Below are 24,594 nucleotides of genomic sequence, written 5' to 3' on the forward strand. Positions count from 1 at the left end.
AACAAACTCCTTCTTGTGTTGTTTGTTAAACCTGCAGAGCGACTGTACGTGTAAAGCCGGCTACAAAGGCAACGGGCGAGACTGTGAAGCTGTCAATCAGTGTGTGACAGGGAACGAAGGCTGTCACTACATGGTGAGCAACACTGATATTCCTCTATCAAACTGTCGAGTCTGTTTTCTGATGAAGTCCAAGAACAAATCCACGTCTGTCTGCAGGCCAGCTGCCGCCTGCTGTCCTCTCAGTGGACGTGTGTTTGTGATGACGGATATGTCGGAAACGGACAGATATGTTACGGCACCGTCGGACAGGTGAGAGTCCTGAAATGTCCAACAGTGTTTCTGTATGTCCATGACCAGACCTGAGTTTGTCTTCCTGATGCTTCCAGGAGCTGATGGCTCTTCCAGACTCCTCCGAGTTCTTCACCTGGACATCTGTGAGTACCTGAAAACATGACCCAGAGTCCAGACCAGCAACTGCAACCAAATCAGTTCATCAGTCAGTTATCAACTAGATAATGAAACAGTGAAGGGGAGTGAACAGGGTGAGGCATGTGGACATCACATAGATCACACATTTACATACGTGTTTCTCCTTTCTGGCTTTGGAAGAAAGCTTCTGCCAAATGAGTAAATGTAAAGTCAACTGCAACTCGCTGGAAACACGCTAAATTGGCACGGATCATGTATTTATACAGTATATGCATGTATGTGTTTATGAAACCCCAAGTATTTCTGCAGCATGGAACCACAACTGAACAGCAACTAAACCAGAGCATTTTCATACAGCACAATAACACACATGTACTGACAGCATCTCAGAAACTGCAGCTCAACAACAGCGTCTCTCTCATAGTAACAGAAACTGCAAACTATTTTAATTCAGTTTGCACCAAACTCTCACTCAGCAGAGACTGGAACTACGCTGCTAATAAAGTATTTATTTCATCCAGTATGAATATTACTTGTTCACTTTCTTCGATTGAATAGTGGAGACTCTAACTGATCTAACGATGTGTAACACGTCCATACTTACAAAGTTTAAACATTTTGCGAGAAGCAGCTCAGAACTGACCCATGCATGTAGTGGTTACCAAAAGTTTAGACAATAAAACCAAATCACAAATTTCTGTGCAGATATAATCGCTGCTCAGAAGTATTTACATGGACACGTAGAACTTAAATTAGCACACTGACATTAGTGAAGACGTGTTTGTGTATTGGGATTTAAACCGGCCTGAACAAACCTTCCTTCTCAGCGTTTTCCTGCTTGCTGCCTCAGAGACGATGTCTTTCTTTGCTTCCCAGAAGTCCGGTCTGTCTTTGTCTCTGCCGGATCAGAACTTCACCCTCATGGTTCCGTCCTCAGCTGCCGTCGCCAAAATGTCTTCAGAGGACAAAACCTTCTGGACCATGAATGGAAACCTGCCGAGTCTCGTCAGGTTACAGCTGGAAACTCTTTTATTTTAGAAGTCAGATGTTTTTATTTGAGGACTGGAAATGTTATTCTCAATGTCCTCTGTCACAGAAATCACATGATCCCGGGTACCTTTCCTTTATCCAGCCTGAGCGGCGTTTCCTCTCTCACGTCCCTACTCAAGACAACACTTCCCGTTTCAACGACCAATGAGGTGAGTCCACACAGGTGACGGTTTACTCTCATTTCTGCACCCAAAGCCAGGTTTAGGGCATATTTAGGTAAAATACCCACATTTTGACTTAAACATCTTCTAACCTGCGCTGATTGAGACGGTTTTATTTATTGAGGACTACAAATCCCATTCTATAAGACGCCTTGTAGAAGGAATCTGTCTGAAACGTTCAATTTAAAGGGGCTTTGTCGGCGGGAAACTAGGAAGCAGGTGTGAAATAAAAAAAGAAAGAAACTTTCCTTCGACAGTGAGCGGTTTGATTCAGCACGTTTGTTCCATCAGGTCACGTCTGTTGGAGGAGCGACCATCACCACACCGAACATAGCCGCGACCAACGGACTGATCCACGTCATTGATAAGGTACCGAGCTAATGATGCTAACAATGCTAACGATGCTAACGATGCTAACGATGCTCTGATACCACAGACGAAGACGCTTTTCTTTGTGTCTCCAGGTTCTGGTTCCTGACAGGAAGCGGAGTGAAGGTCTGCTGGCGACGCTCTCCCTGAGGCCGGACTTCTCTCTGTTCACGTCGTATCTGATCGTACGAGCTCGCCGCCACGTTTCTTCTCAGCTTTCACTCTGGATCCAGATGTGTGCCGCCTGTTCACAGTCTGTCTTTTGTTCAGGATTACAACCTAACAGAGGAGATCGAACAGGCAGACGAGTTCACCGTCTTCGCTCCAACAAACGCCGCCGTCAACGATTACCTCCAGAAAATGGCTGCAACTGCCCTGGTAGAGAGGAGATCCTTTTGTTTATCAGCCATTTCATACTGCAGCTGTTCTCCTCTCAGCCTATCAAACGTGTATTTCAGAAGAAGCATTTTTTTAAATGTGCTTTTATTTTGTTGCCGTAAACAGGATGTGAATACGACCCGTTACCATGTGGTGGCATCGGAGCGTCTGCTGAAGACCGACCTTCAGCCTGGAGGATACAAAGAGACGCTGCTGGGTTTCTCCTTCCAGCTCAGCTTCGTCCCCCGAGACGGGAAGGTCTGGATCAGACATGTGGATCATCAGTGATCAGTATCATCACGGGACGCATGGAAATAACTCTGTCTGTTTCTCATGCAGCTGTTTGTGAACGATGCTCAGATAAACTCCTCCAACATCCTGAGCGGTAACGGAGTGATCCACGGTCTGACCGCCGTTCTGCAGATCAACAGGAATCGCTGCGACGAGGCCAAATACCGGAGAGTCCTGGTAAACTCACCTGAGACCTGCACCTGCCCACAGACTCACCAGCTGCTCGCTGATCACCCTCTCCTCTTCCTCCACAGGGAAGCTGTCTGGACTGTTTGTTCCCTCAAAGCAAAATCTGCCCCAACTCCACCGTCCTAGACGTAAGAACCTTCAGATCAGCTGAGAATCACTCAGAGCATTGCGGTTCTGCACAGAAGGCTTCAGACCTAACAACTGAAAGGCTGGATTCTATAAATACCAGCTGCTGTCAGAAAAGCAAAAAGACAGATTGTTTTGGTTTATTTGGGAATTTGGATGTTGTGCTAGTGAAAAAATTCAAATGGTTTTTCATAGAAGCATCTCAAGAAACAGGAAATAACAAAAACTAAAACAAAACTTTCAGTTTCACATGTGCGGATCCCGGCTCACAGAGTACTGCGCTGAACTGCAGCTCAGTGTCAACATTTGTTTCTCATGTGATAGTAATCTTCCTGTTCTCTGCAGAAATCGACGAAGAGGAGGAAATGTATGCTCAGTCGGAAGTTTGAAGGAGAGCGCCTGCTGACCATCGGCTGCAAAGCCACCTGCCTCCAGAAGAACATCGTGCGTCTCTCCTGCTGTCAGAAACTAAAGTAAAACACGAGACAAAGACGACAATAACTAGCTAACTCTTCTGTTTCCAGGTGCGGAGGTGTTGTGGAGGGTTTTTCGGGGAGCACTGTGAGCCGTGTCCCGGGCCGAAGGGTCAGCCCTGCTTCGGGAACGGACTCTGCGTGGACGGGACCAACGGGACCGGACTCTGTCAGTGTAACAAAGGCTTCAATGGGACGGCCTGTGAGACCTGCCAGAGCGGGAAATATGGAGTCCACTGTGATCAGGGTAGGTCCACCTGAAACACCCGACACAGTAAACATTACCTCAAATACAAATCCGTCTGTTCCTTCCTCCCTCACGCTGATTTATTTTTAGAGTGCAGCTGTAAAAACGGTCGCTGTGATGAAGGGCTGAAAGGCGACGGGACGTGCGAGTGTGACGTTGGCTGGAGAGGAGTCCTCTGTGACGAAAGTATGCTCATAAGTTCACACTGATTCAGACCGCATCAGTATCCGGTCCAAAAAATCCTAATGATACGAGAGAAAGGGTTTGTGTCTGTTGCAGAGATCGAGTCCAAAGCTGACGAGATGTGTGGTTCGGTGAAATGTCACACCAGTGCAAAGTAAGTCACCACAAACTGTCGGGGTGCTGCATCGCCCCCTTCAGGAGGTTTTACTTCCTGTTCTCTGCTTCCTCTCTGACAGCTGCGTGACCAGACCGTCCGGCCCTCAGTGTCTCTGTGCTGCTGGATTTGAAGGAAACGGGACCTACTGTCAAGGTAACAACAATCAGTTGATGGTAGTGATGGTGATGGTGGTGGAGGTGGTGGTGGTGGTGGTGATGATGGTGGTGATGGTAATGATGGTGATGGTGATGATGATGGTGGTGATGATGGTGATGATGGTGGTGATGGTAATGATGGTGATGGTGATGATGATGGTGGTGATGATGGTGGTAATGATGGTGGTGATGATGATGATGGTGGTGGTGATGATGGTGATGATGATGATGGTGGTGATGATGGTGATGGTGGTGGTGATGATGGTGGTGATGGTAATGATGGTGATGGTGATGATGATGGTGGTGATGATGGTGGTAATGATGGTGGTGATGATGATGATGGTGGTGGTGATGATGGTGATGATGATGATGGTGGTGATGATGGTGATGGTGGTGGTGATGATGATGGTGATGGTGATGATGATGGTGGTGATGGTGGTGGGGTTGATGATGTGATGATGGTGGTAATGATGGTGGTGATGGTAATGATGGTGGTGATGATGATGATGGTGGTGGTGATGGTAATGAAGGTGGTGATGGTAATGATGGTGATGGTGATGATCATGGTGGTGATGGTGGTGGGGTTGATGATGTGATGATGATGATGGTGGTGATGATGGTGATGATGGTGGTAATGATGGTGGTGATGGTAATGATGGTGGTGATGATGATGGTGGTGATGATGGTGATGATGGTGGTAATGATGGTGGTGATGGTAATGATGGTGGTGATGATGATGATGGTGGTGGTGATGATGGTGATGATGATGATGATGGTGGTGATGATGGTGATGGTGGTGGTGATGATGGTGATGATGGTGGTAATGATGGTGGTGATGGTAATGATGGTGGGGTTGATGATGTGATGATGATGATGGTGGTGATGATGGTGATGATGGTGGTGGTGGTGGTGGAGGTGATGATGGTAGTGATGGTGGTGATGATGGTGGTGATGATGATGGTAGTGATGGTGATGATGGTGGTGGTGATGATGGTAGTGATGGTGATGATGGTGGTGGTGATGATGGTGGTGATGGTAATGATGGTGGTGATGATGATGGTAGTGATGGTGATGATGGTGGTGATGATGATGGTAGTGATGGTGATGATGATGGTGTTGGTGATGATGATGGTGGTGGTGATGATGGTGGTAATGGTAATGATGGTGGTGATGGTAATGATGATGGTAGTGATGGTGGTGGTGATGATGATGGTGGTGATGGTGGTGGGGTTGATGATGTGATGATGATGATGGTGGTGATGATGGTGATGATGGTGGTGGTGATGATGGTGATGATGATAGTGGTGGTGGTGGTGATGATGGTGATGGTTGTGATGGTGGTGGTGATGATGATGATGGTGGTGGTGATGATGATGGTGGTGGTGATGATTGTGGTGGTGATTGTGATGGTGGTGATGATGGTGGTGATGATGATGGTGATGATGGTGATGGTGGAGCTGATGATGTGGTGGTGATGATGGTGGTGGTGGTGGTGATGATGGTGGAGGTGGTGGTGGTGGAGGTGGTGATGGTAGTGATGGTGGTGGTGATGGTGATGATGATAGTGGTGATGATGGTGGTGGTGATGGTTGTGATGATGATGGTGGTGGTGATGATGGTGCTGGTGATGATGATGATGGTGGTGATTGTGGTGGTGATGATTGTGGTGGTGGTGGTGGAGGTGATGGTGGTGGTGATGATGATGGTAGTGGTGCTGGTGATGGTGTTGATGGTGGTGGTGATGATGGTGGTGGTGATGATGATAATGGTGGTGTGATGGTGGTGGTGATTGTGATGGTGATGATGATGGTGGTGGTGATGGTTGTGATGGTGATGATGATGGTGGTGGTGATGGTTGTGATGATGATGGTGGTGGTGATGATGGTGGTGGTGATGGTTGTGATGGTGATGATGATGGTGGTGGTGATGATGGTGGTGGTGCTGGTGATGATGATGATGGTGGTGATGATGATGGTGGTGATGGTGGTGGTGGTGGTGCTGGTGATGGTGATGATTGTGGTGGTGATGATGATGGTGGTGGTGATGATGGTGATGATGGTGGTGATGATGATGATGGTGGTGATGGTGGTGCTGGTGATGGTGGTGGTGGAGGTGATGGTGGTGGTGATGATGGTGGTGGTGATGGTGTTGATGGTGGTGGTGATGATGATGGTGGTGTGATGGTGGTGGTGATTGTGATGGTGGTGATGGTGATGGAGGTGGTGGAGGTGATGATGGTGGTGATGATGTTAGTGATGGTGGTGCTGGTGGTGGTGATGGTGGTGATGATTGTGGTGGTGATGATTGTGGTGGTGGTGCTGGTGATGGTGGTGGTGGAGGTGATGGTGGTGGTGATGATGGTGGTGGTGATGGTGTTGATGGTGGTGGTGATGATGATAATGGTGGTGGTGATGATGGTAATGATGGTGATGGTGGTGGTGGAGGTGATGATGGTGTTGATGGTGGTGGTGATGATGGTGGTGGTGATGATGATAATGGTGGTGTGATGGTGGTGGTGATTGTGATGGTGATGATGATGGTGGTGGTGATGGTTGTGATGGTGATGATGATGGTGGTGGTGATGGTTGTGATGATGATGGTGGTGGTGATGATGGTGGTGGTGATGGTTGTGATGGTGATGATGATGGTGGTGGTGATGATGGTGGTGGTGCTGGTGATGATGATGATGGTGGTGATGATGATGGTGGTGATGGTGGTGGTGGTGGTGCTGGTGATGGTGATGATTGTGGTGGCGATGATGATGGTGGTGGTGATGATGGTGATGATGGTGGTGATGATGATGGTGGTGATGGTGGTGCTGGTGATGGTGGTGGTGGAGGTGATGGTGGTGGTGATGATGGTGGTGGTGATGGTGTTGATGGTGGTGGTGATGATGATAATGGTGGTGTGATGGTGGTGGTGATTGTGATGGTGGTGATGGTGATGGAGGTGGTGGAGGTGATGATGGTGGTGATGATGTTAGTGATGGTGGTGCTGGTGGTGGTGATGGTGGTGATGATTGTGGTGGTGATGATTGTGGTGGTGGTGCTGGTGATGGTGGTGGTGGAGGTGATGGTGGTGGTGATGATGGTGGTGGTGATGGTGTTGATGGTGGTGGTGATGATGATAATGGTGGTGGTGATGATGGTAATGATGGTGATGGTGGTGGTGGAGGTGATGATGGTGGTGATGATGGTGGTGATGATTGTGGTGGTGGTGATGGTGGTGATGGTGGTGGTGGTGATGATTATGGTAGTGATGGTGATGGTGGTGATGATGGTGGTGGTGATGATGATGGTGGGGGTGATGGTGCTGATGATGGTGGTGAAGGTGGTGATGATGGTGGTGATGGTGCTGATGATGGTGGTGATGATGGAGGTGGTGGAGGTGATGGTGGTGGTGCTGATGATGGTGGTGATGATGGAGGTGGTGGAGGTGATGGTGATGGTGGTGGTGATGATGATGGTGGTATTGGTGGTGGCGATGGTGCTGATGATGGAGGTGATGGTGGTGGTGATGGTGGTGGTGGTGGTGGTGGTGATGATGGTGGTAATGGTGGTGGTGATGGTGCTGATGATGGTGGTGATGATGGAGGTGGTGGAGGTGATGGTGATGGTGGTGGTGGTGATGGTGCTGATGATGGTGGTGATGATGGAGGTGGTGGAGGTGATGGTGGTGGTGATGGTGGTGGTGGTGATGGTGCTGATGATGGTGCTGATGATGGTGGTGGTGGAGGTGATGGTGATGGTGGAGGTGATGGTGATGGTGCTGATGATGGTGGTGATGATGGAGGTGGTGGAGGTGATGGTGGTGGTGCTGATGATGGTGGTGATGATGGAGGTGGTGGAGGTGATGGTGATGGTGCTGATGATGGTGGTGATGATGGAGGTGGTGGAGGTGATGGTGATGGTGGTGGTGATGATGATGGTGGTAATGGTGGTGGTGATGGTGCTGATGATGGAGGTGATGGTGGTGGTGGTGGTGGTGGTGATGATGATGGTGGTAATGGTGGTGGTGATGGCGGTGGTGGTGATGGTGGTGGTAATGGTGGTGGTGATGGCGGTGGTGGTGATGGTGGTGATGATGGAGGTGGTGGAGGTGATGGTGATGGTGCTGATGATGGTGGTGATGATGGAGGTGGTGGAGGTGATGGTGATGGTGGTGGTGATGATGATGGTGGTAATGGTGGTGGTGATGGTGCTGATGATGGAGGTGATGGTGGTGGTGGTGGAGGTGGTGATGATGATGGTGGTAATGGTGGTGGTGATGGCGGTGGTGGTGATGGTGGTGGTAATGGTGGTGGTGATGGCGGTGGTGGTGATGGTGCTGATGATGGTGGTGATGATGGAGGTGATGGTGGTGATGGTGGTGATGATGGTGGTAATGGTGGTGGTGATGGCGGTGGTGGTGATGGTGCTGATGATGGTGGTGATGATGGAGGTGATGGTGGTGGTGGTGATGGTGGTGGTGATGGCGGTGGTGGTGATGGTGCTGATGATGGTGGTGATGATGGAGGTGATGGTGGTGATGGTGGTGGTGATGGTGGTGATGGTGGTGATTGTGATGGTGACGATGATGATGGTGATGTTTGCAGCTAAAGACCCGTGTCTGGTGGATAATGGCGGCTGCAGTCTGTATGCGGTCTGTAAGAGGACCCGACCCGGCCGAAGAGACTGCGTCTGTAACAGCGGTTACTCTGGTGATGGAGTCGTGTGTGTCGGTAGGTTCACTGTTTTTATTATTCTTTTGTAATCTTTAAAGAATTTTTTCAATTTACTAGGTTCACGTGTTCAAACCCTGCTGAGTAACAACCCAGGAGTCCTTTAGTCTCATCCAGCCCAAGCTGGAACCTCAGGGTCTGAGAAATGAAGTCAGTGCTGAAGTCCCTCAAACCAGCAGGGGGCGACTCCACCTGATTGTATAGAAGTCTCTGAGAAACTGTTTCTACTTGTCAGCTGATTTATTCCCTCAGTAAACACTTTCCTGATGAGTTTCTGGTCTCAGTCGCTAGTTTCAAGTCTTCTTCAACACAGCATGATGTCGGTCTGTGCTCAGAGTGAATCTGTCGTGTGATGTGTTTGAGTGTTGCAGGAGTTTTGTGTTTCTCCTACAGAAATAAATCCCTGTCTGGAAGGAAACGGCGGCTGCCACTCGGACGCAGAATGTGTTCATGTCGGACCAAACAAAGTAAAAAGGGATTTATTCTCGGACCTGAAGGTTTAATACAAGCCGATGTGTGCTGACGGTGAGGCGCTCACTGCTCTCACGTTTACTGTTCTCTTTAACTCAGACTTCCTGCGTCTGCAGTGAAGGTTACTCAGGTGACGGGCAGAACTGCATGATGATCAACTTGTGTCGAAAGGTGAGTTTTGTCTCGACTCAGATTCAAACTGCGTCAGTCGTTGTTTGGACAATGATTAAGTTTCATTTCGGAATTATTTGATGTCAGTTTAGTACTGCAGGGTAAAAGTACTGCAGGGTAAAGGTACTGCAGGGTAAAGGTACTGTAGGGTAAACGTACTGCAGGGTAAACGTACTGCAGGGTAAACGTACTGCAGGGTAAAGGTACTGCAGGGTAAAAGTACTGCAGGGTAAAAGTACTGCAGGGTAAAAGTACTGCAGGGTAAACGTACTGCAGGGTAAAGGTACTGCAGGGTAAAGGTACTGCAGGGTAAAAGTACTGCAGGGTAAACGTACTGCAGGGTAAACGTACTGCAGGGTAAAGGTACTGCAGGGTAAAAGTACTGCAGGGTAAAGGTACTGTAGGGTAAAAGTACTGTAGGGTAAAGGTACTGCAGGGTAAAGGTACTGTAGGGTAAAGGTACTGTAGGGTAAAGGTACTGTAGGGTAAAAGTACTGCAGGGTAAAAGTACTGCAGGGTAAAGGTACTGTAGGGTAAAAGTACTGCAGGGTAAAAGTACTGCAGGGTAAAGGTACTGTAGGGTAAAAGTACTGCAGGGTAAAAGTACTGCAGGGTAAAGGTACTGCAGGGTAAAGGTACTGCAGGGTAAAAGTACTGCAGGGTAAACGTACTGCAGGGTAAAAGTACTGCAGGGTAAAGGTACTGCAGGGTAAAGTACTGCAGGGTAAAAGTACTGCAGGGTAAAAGTACTGCAGGGTAAAGGTACTGCAGGGTAAAGGTACTGCAGGGTAAAAGTACTGCAGGGTAAAAGTACTGCAGGGTAAAGGTACTGCAGGGTAAAGGTACTGCAGGGTAAAGGTACTGCAGGGTAAAAGTACTGCAGGGTAAAGGTACTGCAGGGTAAAAGTACTGCAGGGTAAAGGTACTGCAGGGTAAAAGTACTGCAGGGTAAACGTACTGCAGGGTAAAAGTACTGCAGGGTAAAGGTACTGTAGGGTAAAAGTACTGCAGGGTAAAAGTACTGCAGGGTAAAGGTACTGCAGGGTAAAAGTACTGCAGGGTAAAAGTACTGCAGGGTAAAAGTACTGCAGGGTAAAGGTACTGCAGAGTAAAGGTACTGCAGGGTAAAAGTACTGCAGGGTAAACGTACTGCAGGGTAAAAGTACTGCAGGGTAAAAGTACTGCAGGGTAAAGGTACTGCAGGGTAAAGGTACTGCAGGGTAAAGGTACTGCAGGGTAAAAGTACTGCAGGGTAAAGGTACTGCAGGGTAAAGGTACTGCAGGGTAAAAGTACTGCAGGGTAAAGGTACTGCAGGGTAAACGTACTGCAGGGTAAAGGTACTGTAGGGTAAAAGTACTGCAGGGTAAAGGTACTGCAGGGTAAAGGTACTGCAGGGTAAAAGTACTGCAGGGTAAAAGTACTGCAGGGTAAAGGTACTGTAGGGTAAAAGTACTGCAGGGTAAAGGTACTGCAGGGTAAAAGTACTGCAGGGTAAAAGTACTGCAGGGTAAAGGTACTGCAGGGTAAAAGTACTGCAGGGTAAAGGTACTGCAGGGTAAAAGTACTGCAGGGTAAAGGTACTGCAGGGTAAAGGTACTGCAGGGTAAAGGTACTGCAGGGTAAAAGTACTGCAGGGTAAAAGTACTGCAGGGTATTAGATGTCATGAGTCTGATAAAGCGTTGATGTGACTCAGTCTGTTGCTTTCATCATCCTTTTGTTGTGTTCCAGAAAAATGGCGGCTGTCACGAGTACGCCAGGTGCAACATGACGGGTCCAGGAGTTCGTACCTGCAGCTGTATCGGTAACTTTGTGGGAGACGGTCTCGTTTGCAGAGGCACGGTGGGGAAGGTGAGCTGCTACCCCCCCACATTAGATAATATGATAACCAGTGGACTTTAAACTAACTGCCGACTCTCTGCAGCAAATCGTGAGGAGGGGGCTGAGAGACTTTTACCTCGGGCTGATGGTGAGTCAAGAGACGTTTCATCTGACGCCTCCTGCTGGTGAAATAGACAAGCTGAAGTATGATCTCTGTTTCAGATGGTGGAGGTTTCTCTGAACGGTCGCGGCCCGTTCACCGTCTTCGCTCCGAACACAGACGCCTACGCAGCAGACAAAAACGGTGCCGGCAAGGTGACTCACCTCAGTCCTTGCTTCTTCTGAAGAGACTAAATCTTTAGCATCTTAGCTGCGTTAGCTAGCGTAACAGTTATGTGACAGTCTAGCAGGTAGAGTTAGCCTCCTTTGTGTTGCTGCGACGTAGCAAACGGTGGCGATTCATACGGACGCTAAGATGAGAACGCCTTGGGTTTTCAGTTTCTATGCTCCGACTTTATTTCTTTGTGTTTTTTCGTTTCAGATGAAACCGTTGTTGTCGGCCAAATATATAGAAAAAGCCGGCGCCGTCCTGCGCAGCCACATCGTCATGTGTCACACTCTGGGGCCCGCTGACCTGAGCCGACCTCGGAATCTGACTTCTCTGTCTGGACTCGTCCTGACGACCAGGTCCACCCAGGTGACCAATCAGTGTCCAGGTTCATCTCAGGGCTGTAGCCTTCAGGACGGAGGTCACCGGGATTATTTCTGGGAAAATGACCATGTTAACAGTCCCGTATTTTTAGAACCAGTGTATTTATAGATCAGAGAATGTGCTGCTGCATCTTGTAGTGATCACATCACTGATTTGGTCAGATGCCTGTGTGATGCAGGGCGGGTCTCTGTCTGATGTTTTAGATTTCTGTTGTTGAATGAAGCATGAATGAGGGACAAAAGAATGTCCTTTGGTCTGTTTGTATGTCGGATGTTTTCAGGACAGCATCTTCATCAACCAAGCTACAGTGACGTACAGCGACGGCCCCAGCATTAACGGGATCTTTCATGAGATCAACAGGATTCTGTTTCCTCCTACTGAAAAGGAGTCGGATGTTCCTGTAAGTGCACAACACGGCTGCAGATTAATCCATTCATTAGTTTCTGATTGATCATTTTAGAATGTGATGTAAAATAACAAACTGTTATCCTCTGATGTTTGAGTAGTTTCAATGATTGATTTAGAAGTTTTATTCTGTTTTCCTGCTGGATTTACCACAGCTGAACCTGACTGATGTGGCTGATCGTCATGGTTACAAGACCTTCTACAAACTGCTCGAGGTAAGACTTTAGAAACGTTGGTGTGATGAAGAAGCCCGTCATGGTTCAGGACATGTTTTGGTCATTTATTCATTCTAATGACTTAATTTCTTTTTCCAAAACAACAGCTTTCAGTTATCAGGATTAATCCAGTTTGATTTGGATCAGAGACATATGACATATAAATCCCTGTAAAACGCTCCACGTCTCCAAGCTTATTTACATTCACTCGTTTATCTCTGAGGACAAAATTCCATGCATCCATTTACCACCACTTACATTTACATTTACTGACGCTTTTATCCAAAGTGACTTACAATTGCAATCTGAAAACAGTTCCCCGCTCTCCACCTGGAGGATCAGAAAAACAGTTCCCCGGCCTCCACCTGGAGGATCTGAAAACAGTTCCCTGGCCTCCACCTGGAGGATCAGAAAACAGTTCCCTGGCTTCCACCTGGAGGATCTGAAAACAGTTCCCTGGCTTCCACCTGGAGGATCTGAAAACAGTTCCCCGGCCTCCACCTGGAGGATCTGAAAACAGTTCCCCGGCCTCCACCTGGAGGATCTGAAAACAGTTCCCTGGCTTCCACCTGGAGGATCTGAAAACAGTTCCCCGGCCTCCACCTGGAGGATCAGAAAACAGTTCCCTGGCCTCCACCTGGAGGATCTGAAAACAGTTCCCCGGCCTCCACCTGGAGGATCAGAAAACAGTTCCCTGGCCTCCACCTGGAGGATCTGAAAACAGTTCCCCGGCCTCCACCTGGAGGATCAGAAAACAGTTCCCCGGCCTCCACCTGGAGGATCTGAAAACAGTTCCCTGGCTTCCACCTGGAGGATCTGAAAACAGTTCCCCGGCCTCCACCTGGAGGATCAGAAAACAGTTCCCTGGCCTCCACCTGGAGGATCTGAAAACAGTTCCCCGGCCTCCACCTGGAGGATCTGAAAACAGTTCCCTGGCTCCACCTGGAGGATCTGAAAACAGTTCCCCGGCCTCCACCTGGAGGATCAGAAAACAGTTCCCCGGCCTCCACCTGGAGGATCAGAAAACAGTTCCCTGGCCTCCACCTGGAGGATCTGAAAACAGTTCCCCGGCCTCCACCTGGAGGATCTGAAAACAGTTCCCTGGCCTCCACCTGGAGGATCAGAAAACAGTTCCCCGGCCTCCACCTGGAGGATCAGAAAACAGTTCCCCGGCCTCCACCTGGAGGATCTGAAAACAGTTCCCCGCTCTCCACCTGGAGGATCTGAAAACAGTTCCCCGGCCTCCACCTGGAGGATCTGAAAACAGTTCCCCGGCCTCCACCTGGAGGATCAGAAAACAGTTCCCCGGCCTCCACCTGGAGGATCAGAAAACAGTTCCCCGGCCTCCACCTGGAGGATCAGAAAACAGTTCCCCGGCCTCCACCTGGAGGATCAGAAAACAGTTCCCTGGCCTCCACCTGGAGGATCTGAAAACAGTTCCCCGCTCTCCACCTGGAGGATCAGAAAACAGTTCCCTGGCCTCCACCTGGAGGATCTGAAAACAGTTCCCCGCTCTCCACCTGGAGGATCAGAAAACAGTTCCCTGGCCTCCACCTGGAGGATCTGAAAACAGTTCCCTGGCCTCCACCTGGAGGATCTGAAAACAGTTCCCTGCTCTCCACCTGGAGGATCTGAAAACAGTTCCCTGGCCTCCACCTGGAGGATCTGAAAACAGTTCCCTGGCCTCCACCTGGAGGATCAGAAAACAGTTCCCTGGCCTCCACCTGGAGGATCTGAAAACAGTTCCCTGGCCTCCACCTGGAGGATCTGAAAACAGTTCCCTGCTCTCCACCTGGAGGATCTGAAAACAGTTCCCCGGCCTCCACCTGGAGGATCTGAAAACAGTTCCCCGGCCTCCACCTGGAGGATCTGAATGTTGCCCCCTTGGGCTCATCCCAGGTCTGTCCAACAGCCTCCCCCACCACCTGATCCATGTCACCACCAGCTGACCACCACCACCAGCTCTTTATGAGTGTTGGAGAGCCCATGACACAAAGGTGGTCATTGATCTTGGGCCTGAAAGATTCAGGTATCAGCTACACTGAACTAACAAGGTTTCTTAGTGAAAATCCATGAAAAACATGGGGCAGCATGCCGTTCCTCCTAATCACCCTCGTGCAGGTTTCTCAAACGCGCCCCAGATGAGATGAAACCCACCAGCAGAACTGTGGAGTCCACAGGTCCAGAGACTCCGAGACGGTCAGATACCTTGAACGCTATAAGACAAGGAGAGACTCTAGTCCCTTTCCATGGAGTTTGGCTTCAGTGCTGGTGCTGCAGAGGTGATCCCAACTCTATGTGGAGGCTCTGGCCTCCCATTATGGATTATGGATTAGTTTGCCTCGGGGGACCAATGGGTGACCAGGGTCACCAAGGAACAAAAAGCCTCTCCACCATGACAATGTGCCGAGTCTCGAAAAGGGGACGCAAATACAAAAGTGTAATTCAGGGGCTTTGTTCACCAAATTTGCATATTATTTCTTTAATTAAGCCAATTTTCGCTACCCCCCCCTGCAGCTTGTGCATAATGATGACTGAACTGAGGGGAACTCGGAGATCTCTTGTTAAACAGTGAACTACATGTTTCATTCACACAGTGATGATCTGTGTATAATTGTATCAGGACACAGGAGTGATGAACCTGGTGAATGATGGGATGTACCAGCCCGTGACCGTCTTCTTGCCTTCAGATGGCGTCATGGCGTCTCTGCCGCAGGAGCAGAAGGACTTCCTGTTCCACAAAGACAACCGACCACAGCTTGTGGAGTACATGAAGTACCACATCCTGCAGGCCCAGAAGGTGAGGAAGATTAAAATAATAACAGATGCTACAAGGTGCTTCAGAACAAGGCAGTTAGAAATGACTTGGGGGGAAATACAGCATTCAGTAATCTATGGGATTCATATGGAGGTAGAATTGTGCATCGTCTGCATTTAATGAAATCAGCTGGTGGAAAATAAGGTTTTTTCACATAAAACCATGTATCACTGCAAAATCTTTGTTCATAGATAATGAGATCTTCAATTTGTGATCTTAATAAAAGACTGGACAAAGTAAAGTTTAGGGGGGTTGGCAGCAAACCTGGACTGAGGTGGTGGTTCAACCACCAGGAGGATCTGAAAGCTGTGGTGTTTTGTGCAGCAGCATCAACCGTCCAGCCTCTGTTTGTCCTCAAACTTTTCTTCCCCTCACTCAGATTTATGCTGAAGGTTTGATCCATCTGGACTCGGCTCGGACTCTGCAGGGTTCACCGCTCTCGTTCAGCTGTGGAGGAACAGACAACATCGTAAGTACAACAGAAAACAAACGAAGAGGAAGAGTTGTGAGCCAGCACTCACTGATCGGGCTGTTTCTTCTTTAAACAGGGAGAAATCTTTGTTAATGATGGAAAGTGCCGGATCGTTCAGAGACACCTCATCTTTACTGGTGGGATCGCCTACGGGATCGACTGCCTGCTGACCCCGCCCAGCCTCGGAGGACGCTGTGATGAACAGACGACCTTTGACATTCAGGTAAATCCTCACCTTACTGTTTGCTAAATCCGTAACACACCCAAAGACTAGCTGGAATCTACCAAGACTGCACATACCACCATTTTATCAGTCTGGCCTACCAGAAAGGAGCCCGTACTCTACCGCTGAGGAAATCCTGAGGTGGCAGATGGGTAGACTATTGCTGCTTTCCATTTACCTCGAAAGTTGGAGCTCAGGACGTCTGTTAACAAAACTAGGAAAGGAGTTGGATGCGTTTTATTTTTATTATTACAAGTCAAGGTAACAGCGAGCTGGCCAATGTTAGCAGCACCGGTTGATAAACCACACATGACCCGGTATTTCACGCATAACAGGATCGTAGCAACACGCCCATAGGCAACAGTAAGACGCAGTATTGACTTACTAGATTTATAGCTCAAAGAAATCAAAACAGTCTTTTAGAATAAAGGATTTATAAAAGAGAAACGTGGACCTGAGCAGAGCTCTGATCACACCTGCACAGGTTTCCTGAGCCTCTAACCTCCCCGTCTGGTTCTGCTGCTCACAAAGAACTTTTCCACAGTAATCCTGTGTTTTTAAGGCTGAAGGAAGTCAGCTGATTAACTGGACAACCATTAGCTTCACACGGTGCTTCTGTGTTTTGTAGTAGTTTACAGAGTGTCTCAGAGGTTTTCATGAAGGATTAGCTGTACGGTCACTAAGTCTGACCCAACAGCTCTGACTTTTCTCTTTCTGTTTCTTCTTCTGTGGCAGATGAGCTGTCGACTGTGCTCCTCCTCGACCTCCCGCTGCCCCAAAGAGTCCAAACTAAAGGTCTGAGTCGTCCTCTGTTCATGAACCAGGTCTGTCAGGAACCTGTCTCTGATTCCTTCTCTTTGTTTGGTCTCCAGGAGGTTCAGCGCTGCGACCTTCCCACCGCCTACGTCACTAAAAACACCGGCTGCCGCAGCGTCTGCGCCATCAACTTCTGGCAGCCGAAGTGTTGCCATGGTTACTATGGACGAGACTGTTTGGGTGAGACGAGCGTCTGCTGGATAGAAACCATCTTCCAGATTTAACAACAGCAGAGAGCCATTTAATAAAAACCACAGTCCCTCCAGGAAGACAGGAAGCGCCTAACTTTACTATTTCTGAGATACTGAAACTCAAACTTCTCTCAAGGCAAACTTTAATTTCACGCCAGGGCTCCAGACTGCGACCATTTTTAAGAGCGTGCGAGTTAAAATTTCACGTGTTCTCATTCGTGCGAGCTGATCTTTAGCAGGTCTCTACAGCGCGACTGTTTCGGCTTCCATACGACTCTGAAGGAGTTTGAATAAATATGTTTTCATTGTTCATTAATATTTAGAATTTCCTCTATAACGATGGCCTTTCTCTCTCCAGTCTGTCCCGGCGGGGTCGGCTCTCCCTGCAGTAACCGTGGTAAATGTGACGACGGGCACCTTGGTAACGGTACCTGTACTTGTGATGCGGGTTTTGAGGGCGTGGCCTGCGAGCTGTGCAGTGCTGGATTCCACGGATTCGCCTGTCAAGGTGAGCAGCAGTCAGAGTGTTTCCTGTCTGATGTCTGCAGGTTTTCTGATCCTGACCGTTTGTTTTCTTGGTCTGGTTCTCAGCCTGTAACTGTTCAGAACACGGGTCATGTGACGACGGGCGGAAAGGTACAGGCGTGTGTTTCTGTGAGCCCGGTTGGACCGGAGAACGCTGTGAGACCCCGCAGGGTGAGTTCAAGAACTATCTTCTTCTTATTCTGACCAGAGGTGTCTCAGGAGGTCGCCACTAATCACAGGGTCGGTGGTTCGATCCCCGGTTCCTCCCGTCCCGATGGTCAGACCAGCAGCTGGTAGCATCCAGGTGTGAATGTGTGCGTGAGAGCTTTGGATATAATCATCAGATAAACCTCATTGATCTCATGCAGCAGAAGTACAGCAAGAGGAAGTTAGTTATTAGTATCTTAAAAACAAGACAGTCAAAAGCGCCAACAGACGAACAAACTGACGTCACAAAGTTCAGCAGCAACAAGAGAAATTCAAGCTGCTTCCTCACTTCCTGTAACATGGGTCACTTGATCCAGCCCAGCAGGCAGCAAGATAAAAACAGGATCAATGAAAAGAATAAAACTGAGTCACTAAAACAACACCTATAGATAAACTTTACCTGCTGTGTGTCCAACAGATTAAATGTGTTTGCAGCTTTGCAGTGTTGATGATGGGCAGAAACATGTAAAGGATAAAAATCAGAGATTACTGATTCTAAATATACAACGTACGTGAAGTATGAAAATGTTGAAGAGCATTTTGTTGCGTGTAGATGGACTGTGCAGCTCTTTAGTGTGTAAAATGTGAATAGTGTTATTAGTGTTTTGTACACAAGAGACCTAAAGATGACGTTAGATTCACGTTACTGTTGCACTGCTGTCTTCTGCTGTTGTGTGTGTGTGAAACAGTGTGTTGTGTAATCGTCGTTCATACATGGTCTCTGTTTCCTGCAGCTGAAGTCTTTCAGTGTTCTCCGCCATGTTCTATAAAAGCCGTGTGCCGAGAAAACAACACCTGTGTGTGTCGGCCATTTTATGAGGGAGACGGATTCACCTGTACAGGTAAATCCACAGAACTCAGACGTGAAACAGGTGTTGAATCATTCGGTGTTCCTCTTCCCGAGGACGTCGTGATCTAACTCTAACTCACTGTTTCCATGGCAACATTAAACTTCCTGTTGACATGCAAAGCATTGCGGGAACTATAGAATGATATCTCTGTCTCTCTGTAGCGGAAGACATGTGTCTGTTCTGGAACGGCGGTTGTGCTAAAGGAGCCAGGTGTTCTCAGACAGGAGAAAAGGTGAGCTGCACCTGTCCTAAAGGTCACTCTGGAGACGGGTTCACCTGTCAGCCCATCGACCCCTGCGTCTCCGGAGACAACGGAGGCTGCCACGAACACGCCACCTGCACCATGACGGCCCCGGTGAGAAGAGCGTGATGTACTTTACTGGTTTACACCATCACACCTGTTGGTTGCAGCAACACCTGAACTGTCTGTGTCAACAGGGGAAGAGGAAGTGCACTTGTAAGGACAACTACATCGGAGACGGACTCACCTGCCAGGTGAAACAGCTGCCAGTCAGCCGCTGTCTCCAAGACAACGGACGATGTCATCAAGACGCCAAATGTACGGACCTCCACTTTGAAGGTACCTGGATAACACAGTGCTGTGGTTCAATCTCATTGGACATTGACCCATGTTGACCTCCCTGGCCCATTAATAAAGTTATCAGTAAAGGGACATAACAAGTAGTTTACAGCGTTCCAACGTTGGTACGTATTCCATTTATTACAATAGTTAAGTCATTGATAAATGATTCCTAGTCTGCAGTTGTAACTGTTAATAAGTTGTTTTAATTAATGAATTTTAGTTTAGATGTTCTGTATCCAACAAAGCAAGTATCAACCTGGCAACCCAAACGGTGATCTGATAACTGAAGTATTGGGAATGAATCAGTAATAAAACCATCACTTACAACTGAAAAACTTTTACTAAGGGGGACCAGTCAGGAAGAGGTACTGAAAGAAAGTCCGTCTTCTTTATTATTTAACATTAATCAGAGCAACAGTCTGCTGGTGTAACGTGTGTGTGTTTGTGTGCAGACGCGACGCTCGGTGTGTTTCACTACCGTTCACATAAAGGTCAGTACAAGCTGAACTACACAGAAGCTCAACAGGCCTGCGCTGCAGAGGGAGGCAGCCTGGCTACCTACACTCAGCTGTCCTACGCTCAGCAGGTCAGTGAACACAACACAAATACAGCAGTTCATAGGAGATGTATGTTTGTGTTTAGGTTATTAAGAGTTGCTTCCTGTAGTGTTTTCTGTTGTGTCCTTTTGTATTTGTAACAAGTCTTGTGTGTTATTATTATTTATTTGAAAGCCATCAGTGAGCCTCCCTGCTGCTCTGGGTCACGCACACTGTCGTTTATTCTGACTCGGTCCCACATAGACCATCCTGCTGACCCAGATACTAGAGCGTCTCATGTGGACTCTGTTTAAAGCTGCTGTCTGCTGGTCCTGTTGATCTCTAGGGTGGGTTGAACATGTGTGCGGCTGGCTGGCTGGACCAGGCCCGGGTGGCGTACCCCACCACCTACTCCAACCCCCTCTGTGGCTTTGGACACGTGGGCATTGTGGACTACGGCACCCGCAAAAACCTCAGCGAGACCTGGGACACGTTCTGCTACCGGATGAAGGGTGAGAGAGGAAGTGGAGGGGAAAAGTGTCAAGTGAAGGGAGTTTACTGAATTAAAGAACAGGCCACACCTGGTTTTCACTCATTGGTCAAAGAGCAAAGATACCGTTTATGTCAAATACGTCATTTCTATGGATGATTGATGACAAAGTGATGTTTACTGTAAAGGGACAAATAACAGATCTGACCTGGAGAGATGTGGTGGAATTATTTTAGTTTTCTCATTGTCATAGAATCAGTATTTTGTTTTTAACTCAACCTAAATCTGTTTTCTTGTCTGATGGTCTCATGATAATTTATTTTTATTACTTTTATTATTTTATTACAAAGGTTTTAGGTTAGCGCTACTGAACTAAAGGAACAGTGCCCTCTAGTGACAGTATACAAGAAAGAGCAAAAGAGAAAAAACAAAACATTAACAACAAAATGAAGGTCTGATTTTATAGAAGTACTTTGGATGTAGAAAACCTCTTAAACCGCCGCTTTGGCTGCTTCTAAGCTGCTCAGATCATTAATACAAATATTAAGGTTTAAACATATGTCAGTATGGACATGCTGCACATGATTATTATTATTATTGAGTATTATTCTGTTTGAAATAACTAAACTGCTTCATGGTAGTTTCAGTTTTGTGCAAAAGGAATTAAAGGCCTGTCCCAAATATAGGCAGGGTCAATTCAGTGATTTTAGCAAAAAAAAGCTATTATTCAAAGTTTTACGGTATATAACAAATATCTTTTACAGCTTTTCTACTTGGATTGTGACAGTATAAGTTTTTTGCCAAGTGTAATACATTTTAAGGAACAGGAACAGTATGAAATGATTATGTAATTATTGGGAACTGTCCTTACAAGTTTTTTTGTTGCAGTCATGTCAACATACAAGGTATTATGAGTTAACATCTCGTGACAATATAACAGCAAGAAGAGAAAAACACAAACGTGCAAAAAACTATTAGGATGAACGAGGATTAAACAGGTCAGAGGTCAATGACAACGAATGTGTTTTGTCAGTTTATCTTTGCGATTAAAAAACTGCCACAGTCATAATTACATTTATAAGAATAAATATACAGTATATATATATAATCATATAGAGACCAAGTAAAACGTCTTTGAGTGAACTTCACATAACAAACTTGTTTTTCTTGTTATCGTCCGAAATGATGTCGTAACCTAAATTGTGTTGATCCGACGTGTTGTCTGATGTAGTGATCATCAGTAATCAGCTGATATTTGTTCTGTTTCAGAGGTGAAGTGTGAGTGTAAACCCGGTTACCTTGGAGACGGTTTCAGCTGTGTAGGAAACCTGCTGCAGGTCCTCGAATCCACACCGACCTTCTCCAACTTCCTCACAGTGAGTGCACTCGCCGTCTAACAGTGTTGTTCATAGCCGAGTCACATGACCCGTCACATGCTTAGGAGGTCAGTCTGAGGTCAGATGGGGCTTCATTTTTCTTCTGCAGCAAATCCTGAACTACTCCCAGGTGTCGGAGTCGGGGAAGCAGTTCGTGAAGCGTCTCAGTGACGTGATGGTCCAGTCCACGCTGTTTGTACCTGACAACAACGGCCTGCCTGCCAACCAGGTGAGTCCCACTCAAAGACCTTACAGCAGGTACTACACCTCTACCTGTTCATGTGTCCTCACCTGTCCATGTGTCCCCGCAGACTCTGTCTCAGCGGGCCATTGAGTTCCACCTGTCGGAGGGTCAGGCTCTGCTCCTCAGCCAGCTGAAGAACGGCAGTCGGATCAGAACTCGTGTCGGCAGTCTGACCGTCCTCGGAGTCGCTGACCTGCTCAACCCCTCTGCTCTGGTCAGTTATTACTGCTGCTGGACACTAGGGGGCGCCCCGTCCCGTCCCGCCAAACTGTCCTTCAGGCAGGAATTATGAATATCTGGCAGTTTAGATTCAGCTGAGACAGTACAAGCAAACACTAACAGCCGCCTGGTTGGCTGAGACTCAAACGTGCACCAAACATACTTCACTGTCAGCCTGATGTGTTCTTAACGCTACACTGGTTCTAGAAACGGCAGATATTTGAATGAAGTTCTGTGGGGTTCCTTCTGTAGTTAATGTTTTTAACGTCCAGATTCAGGAAGTTTGAAACCTTTGTCGTCTCCTCAGTCTTCCCGTTACATCAACGACCGCTTCATCACAGAATCGGACATCCTGGCTATAAACGGGATCATACATGTTCTCCAGGGACCTCTGAAAGCCCCGCCTCCTCGCCACGAGGTAAGTGATGTCATAATGACGCAGTATTCAGTTTTTTGGTATTCTGAGCGTCTCCATGTCTGAGCGGAGGCCTGCGATTGGTTCTGCAGATGCACGCGGCTCATAAGGCCGGGATGGGAGTCGGGGTGGTGCTGCTGATTGTTCTGGTGGCCGGAGTCCTCTTTGTTGGATACCACTTCTACACCCACAACACTAAGCCCTTCCAGTTCCACTACTTCAAGGTCAGACTGTTGGTAGTTCTAAGTCTGTAGTCTGTCAGTGTGCAGTTGAGACGTAGCTGCTGCCCCGAGGATCAGTAGAAAATGTCCACTGGCACACAAGAGAGTGAAAAACCAGACTTGTTAATATCACTATTCCTTAGTATAAGTAAATTAGTATAAGACATTTATTGGTTTTATACTAACATGTGTTTTACTAAGTAAAACATTAATTTAAGTTTAAGATAAACATTTTTATAACATGTTAGTTAAACATGTTTTACACATTAGGATTAGTACATGCAGTGTAATACTGTCAGTGTCAGTAAAACACATTTGATTAATGTAACCTTTCTCAGTTATTATAGATATTCGATGATATTGGTGTAACCTGGTTGTTCTGACAGGAGGATGAAGGGGAGGAAGACGCTCCACCTGCAGACTGCAGTCGCAGCATCTCTAACCCGGTTTACGAAGCGGCTCCAGAACCTGCAGAGTCCAAGACATCTGATGTCACAGTGAGTCAGCAGCTGAGTCGTCGTTTCCTTACAGAATCAGTCAATACGTCGTTTGGATCAAAATGTTATTACATTACATTAATAGCTTGCTTTAAACTTAATTCACGTCTTTACAAATGAAACCAATTTGGGGGTTTTAAATATTGAAGCTGACATTTTTACAGTTATTGAACAAACGATTTATACTAAAAATAAGTCACATAGTTTCACGCCTGACGACTGTTGGAGATCAGCAGAAGAACAGTATGACAGAATGAAGCAGTTAGCCGTGTTAACTGCAGACCTACTGTCTGTCTGCAGGCGGAGGACAAACACGAGGTGGTGAACGGAGGATCGTACGACCTGCTGCAGGACGGCTGAGGGAGAAACTGCTGCTGCTCACCGCTGGACTGGAACCCTCACAACTGTTTTCATACCTCTGTGGACTGAAAGTCCTCTGACCAGCTTCAAACGATGTTCATCGCAGACTGCGTCCTGAGACCCCAACTGCCTCCCAAAACCATCCGACTGATGAGGACTCACTGTAGCACCAGTTCAACGCCGCCTGTCAACCAACACTGATGATGCATTCATGACACTTCTGTGTTAAATCCCACTAGTGAAGATTGCCAACTCTTTTCCTCCTGATTACAATAAAAAACACTTTTAGTTCCACAAAGTGTCTTAAACCTGCTGCTGACAGAGCTCCTTCAGTTTGGTGTGTTTGACTTTCTTTCTTTCTTTCAACTGCATTTCTGGTCAGGACAGATGCGACATTTAACATTTTAAACTGAGATTTTTGTGCAGATAATGAAAAACAAAGTGAAGAATCATGTAAAAGTGTGAAGTTAAATATTGAATAAACCATCAAACCATGTTGAAGATTCACGCTCTGTGTTTCTAGTGTTTTTCTCATCAAAGATTAAAAACTATGAACAATTTAAAGTAACATTTACAAACTGCTTCATGTTTCAGAATCAGAATCACACTAGGATTTATTGCCAAGTTGGTTTTATACATTCAAGGAATTTGATTTGGTGATAAACATAAACCTATGAATATAAAGATATCTAAAAAATATGAGATTGATAGAACATATACAAGTATTTACATGTGCAATAAATGAATTGTGCAAACATTAACGGGGGAGGGGAAGGGCCCAGGAGAGTCAGAGTCAGAGTCAGAGTCAGAGGGGGTCTTTGTTGAGCA

At 47.3% G+C, this 24,594-nt stretch overlaps 1 protein-coding gene across 1 annotated transcript in view; it reads left to right on the top strand.

Annotated features, from left to right (window-relative positions):
- The window catches only part of stab2 (stabilin 2), a 43,398-nt gene extending 19,125 nt beyond the window's left edge, over positions 1–24,273 (top strand). Inside the window, exons 26-69 of the mRNA XM_038708672.1 lie at positions 38–133; positions 217–309; positions 387–434; positions 1,306–1,439; positions 1,526–1,628; positions 1,932–2,009; positions 2,105–2,194; positions 2,280–2,387; positions 2,514–2,645; positions 2,727–2,855; positions 2,933–2,995; positions 3,339–3,437; positions 3,518–3,713; positions 3,804–3,899; positions 3,993–4,050; positions 4,133–4,206; positions 8,803–8,928; positions 9,322–9,395; positions 9,499–9,570; positions 11,301–11,420; positions 11,494–11,538; positions 11,613–11,705; positions 11,932–12,087; positions 12,383–12,502; positions 12,663–12,722; positions 15,346–15,522; positions 15,920–16,009; positions 16,089–16,235; positions 16,971–17,030; positions 17,108–17,231; positions 17,601–17,750; positions 17,834–17,938; positions 18,709–18,816; positions 18,987–19,180; positions 19,264–19,405; positions 19,861–19,994; positions 20,291–20,456; positions 21,704–21,810; positions 21,920–22,039; positions 22,122–22,268; positions 22,581–22,691; positions 22,781–22,912; positions 23,296–23,406; positions 23,707–24,273. Coding sequence (XP_038564600.1) covers positions 38–133; positions 217–309; positions 387–434; positions 1,306–1,439; positions 1,526–1,628; positions 1,932–2,009; positions 2,105–2,194; positions 2,280–2,387; positions 2,514–2,645; positions 2,727–2,855; positions 2,933–2,995; positions 3,339–3,437; positions 3,518–3,713; positions 3,804–3,899; positions 3,993–4,050; positions 4,133–4,206; positions 8,803–8,928; positions 9,322–9,395; positions 9,499–9,570; positions 11,301–11,420; positions 11,494–11,538; positions 11,613–11,705; positions 11,932–12,087; positions 12,383–12,502; positions 12,663–12,722; positions 15,346–15,522; positions 15,920–16,009; positions 16,089–16,235; positions 16,971–17,030; positions 17,108–17,231; positions 17,601–17,750; positions 17,834–17,938; positions 18,709–18,816; positions 18,987–19,180; positions 19,264–19,405; positions 19,861–19,994; positions 20,291–20,456; positions 21,704–21,810; positions 21,920–22,039; positions 22,122–22,268; positions 22,581–22,691; positions 22,781–22,912; positions 23,296–23,406; positions 23,707–23,766 — 4,848 coding nt within the window. The 3' untranslated portion in view covers positions 23,767–24,273. The remainder of the gene's footprint in view (positions 1–37; positions 134–216; positions 310–386; positions 435–1,305; positions 1,440–1,525; positions 1,629–1,931; positions 2,010–2,104; positions 2,195–2,279; positions 2,388–2,513; positions 2,646–2,726; positions 2,856–2,932; positions 2,996–3,338; positions 3,438–3,517; positions 3,714–3,803; positions 3,900–3,992; positions 4,051–4,132; positions 4,207–8,802; positions 8,929–9,321; positions 9,396–9,498; positions 9,571–11,300; positions 11,421–11,493; positions 11,539–11,612; positions 11,706–11,931; positions 12,088–12,382; positions 12,503–12,662; positions 12,723–15,345; positions 15,523–15,919; positions 16,010–16,088; positions 16,236–16,970; positions 17,031–17,107; positions 17,232–17,600; positions 17,751–17,833; positions 17,939–18,708; positions 18,817–18,986; positions 19,181–19,263; positions 19,406–19,860; positions 19,995–20,290; positions 20,457–21,703; positions 21,811–21,919; positions 22,040–22,121; positions 22,269–22,580; positions 22,692–22,780; positions 22,913–23,295; positions 23,407–23,706) is intronic.
- Positions 24,274–24,594: the final 321 nt, after the last annotated feature.

This window comes from Micropterus salmoides, unplaced genomic scaffold (assembly GCF_014851395.1).
Source record: "Micropterus salmoides isolate LMB-PRFRI ecotype aquatic unplaced genomic scaffold, ASM1485139v1 Ms_hic_scaffold_9, whole genome shotgun sequence".
Classification (NCBI taxonomy): Eukaryota; Metazoa; Chordata; class Actinopteri; order Centrarchiformes; family Centrarchidae; genus Micropterus; species Micropterus salmoides.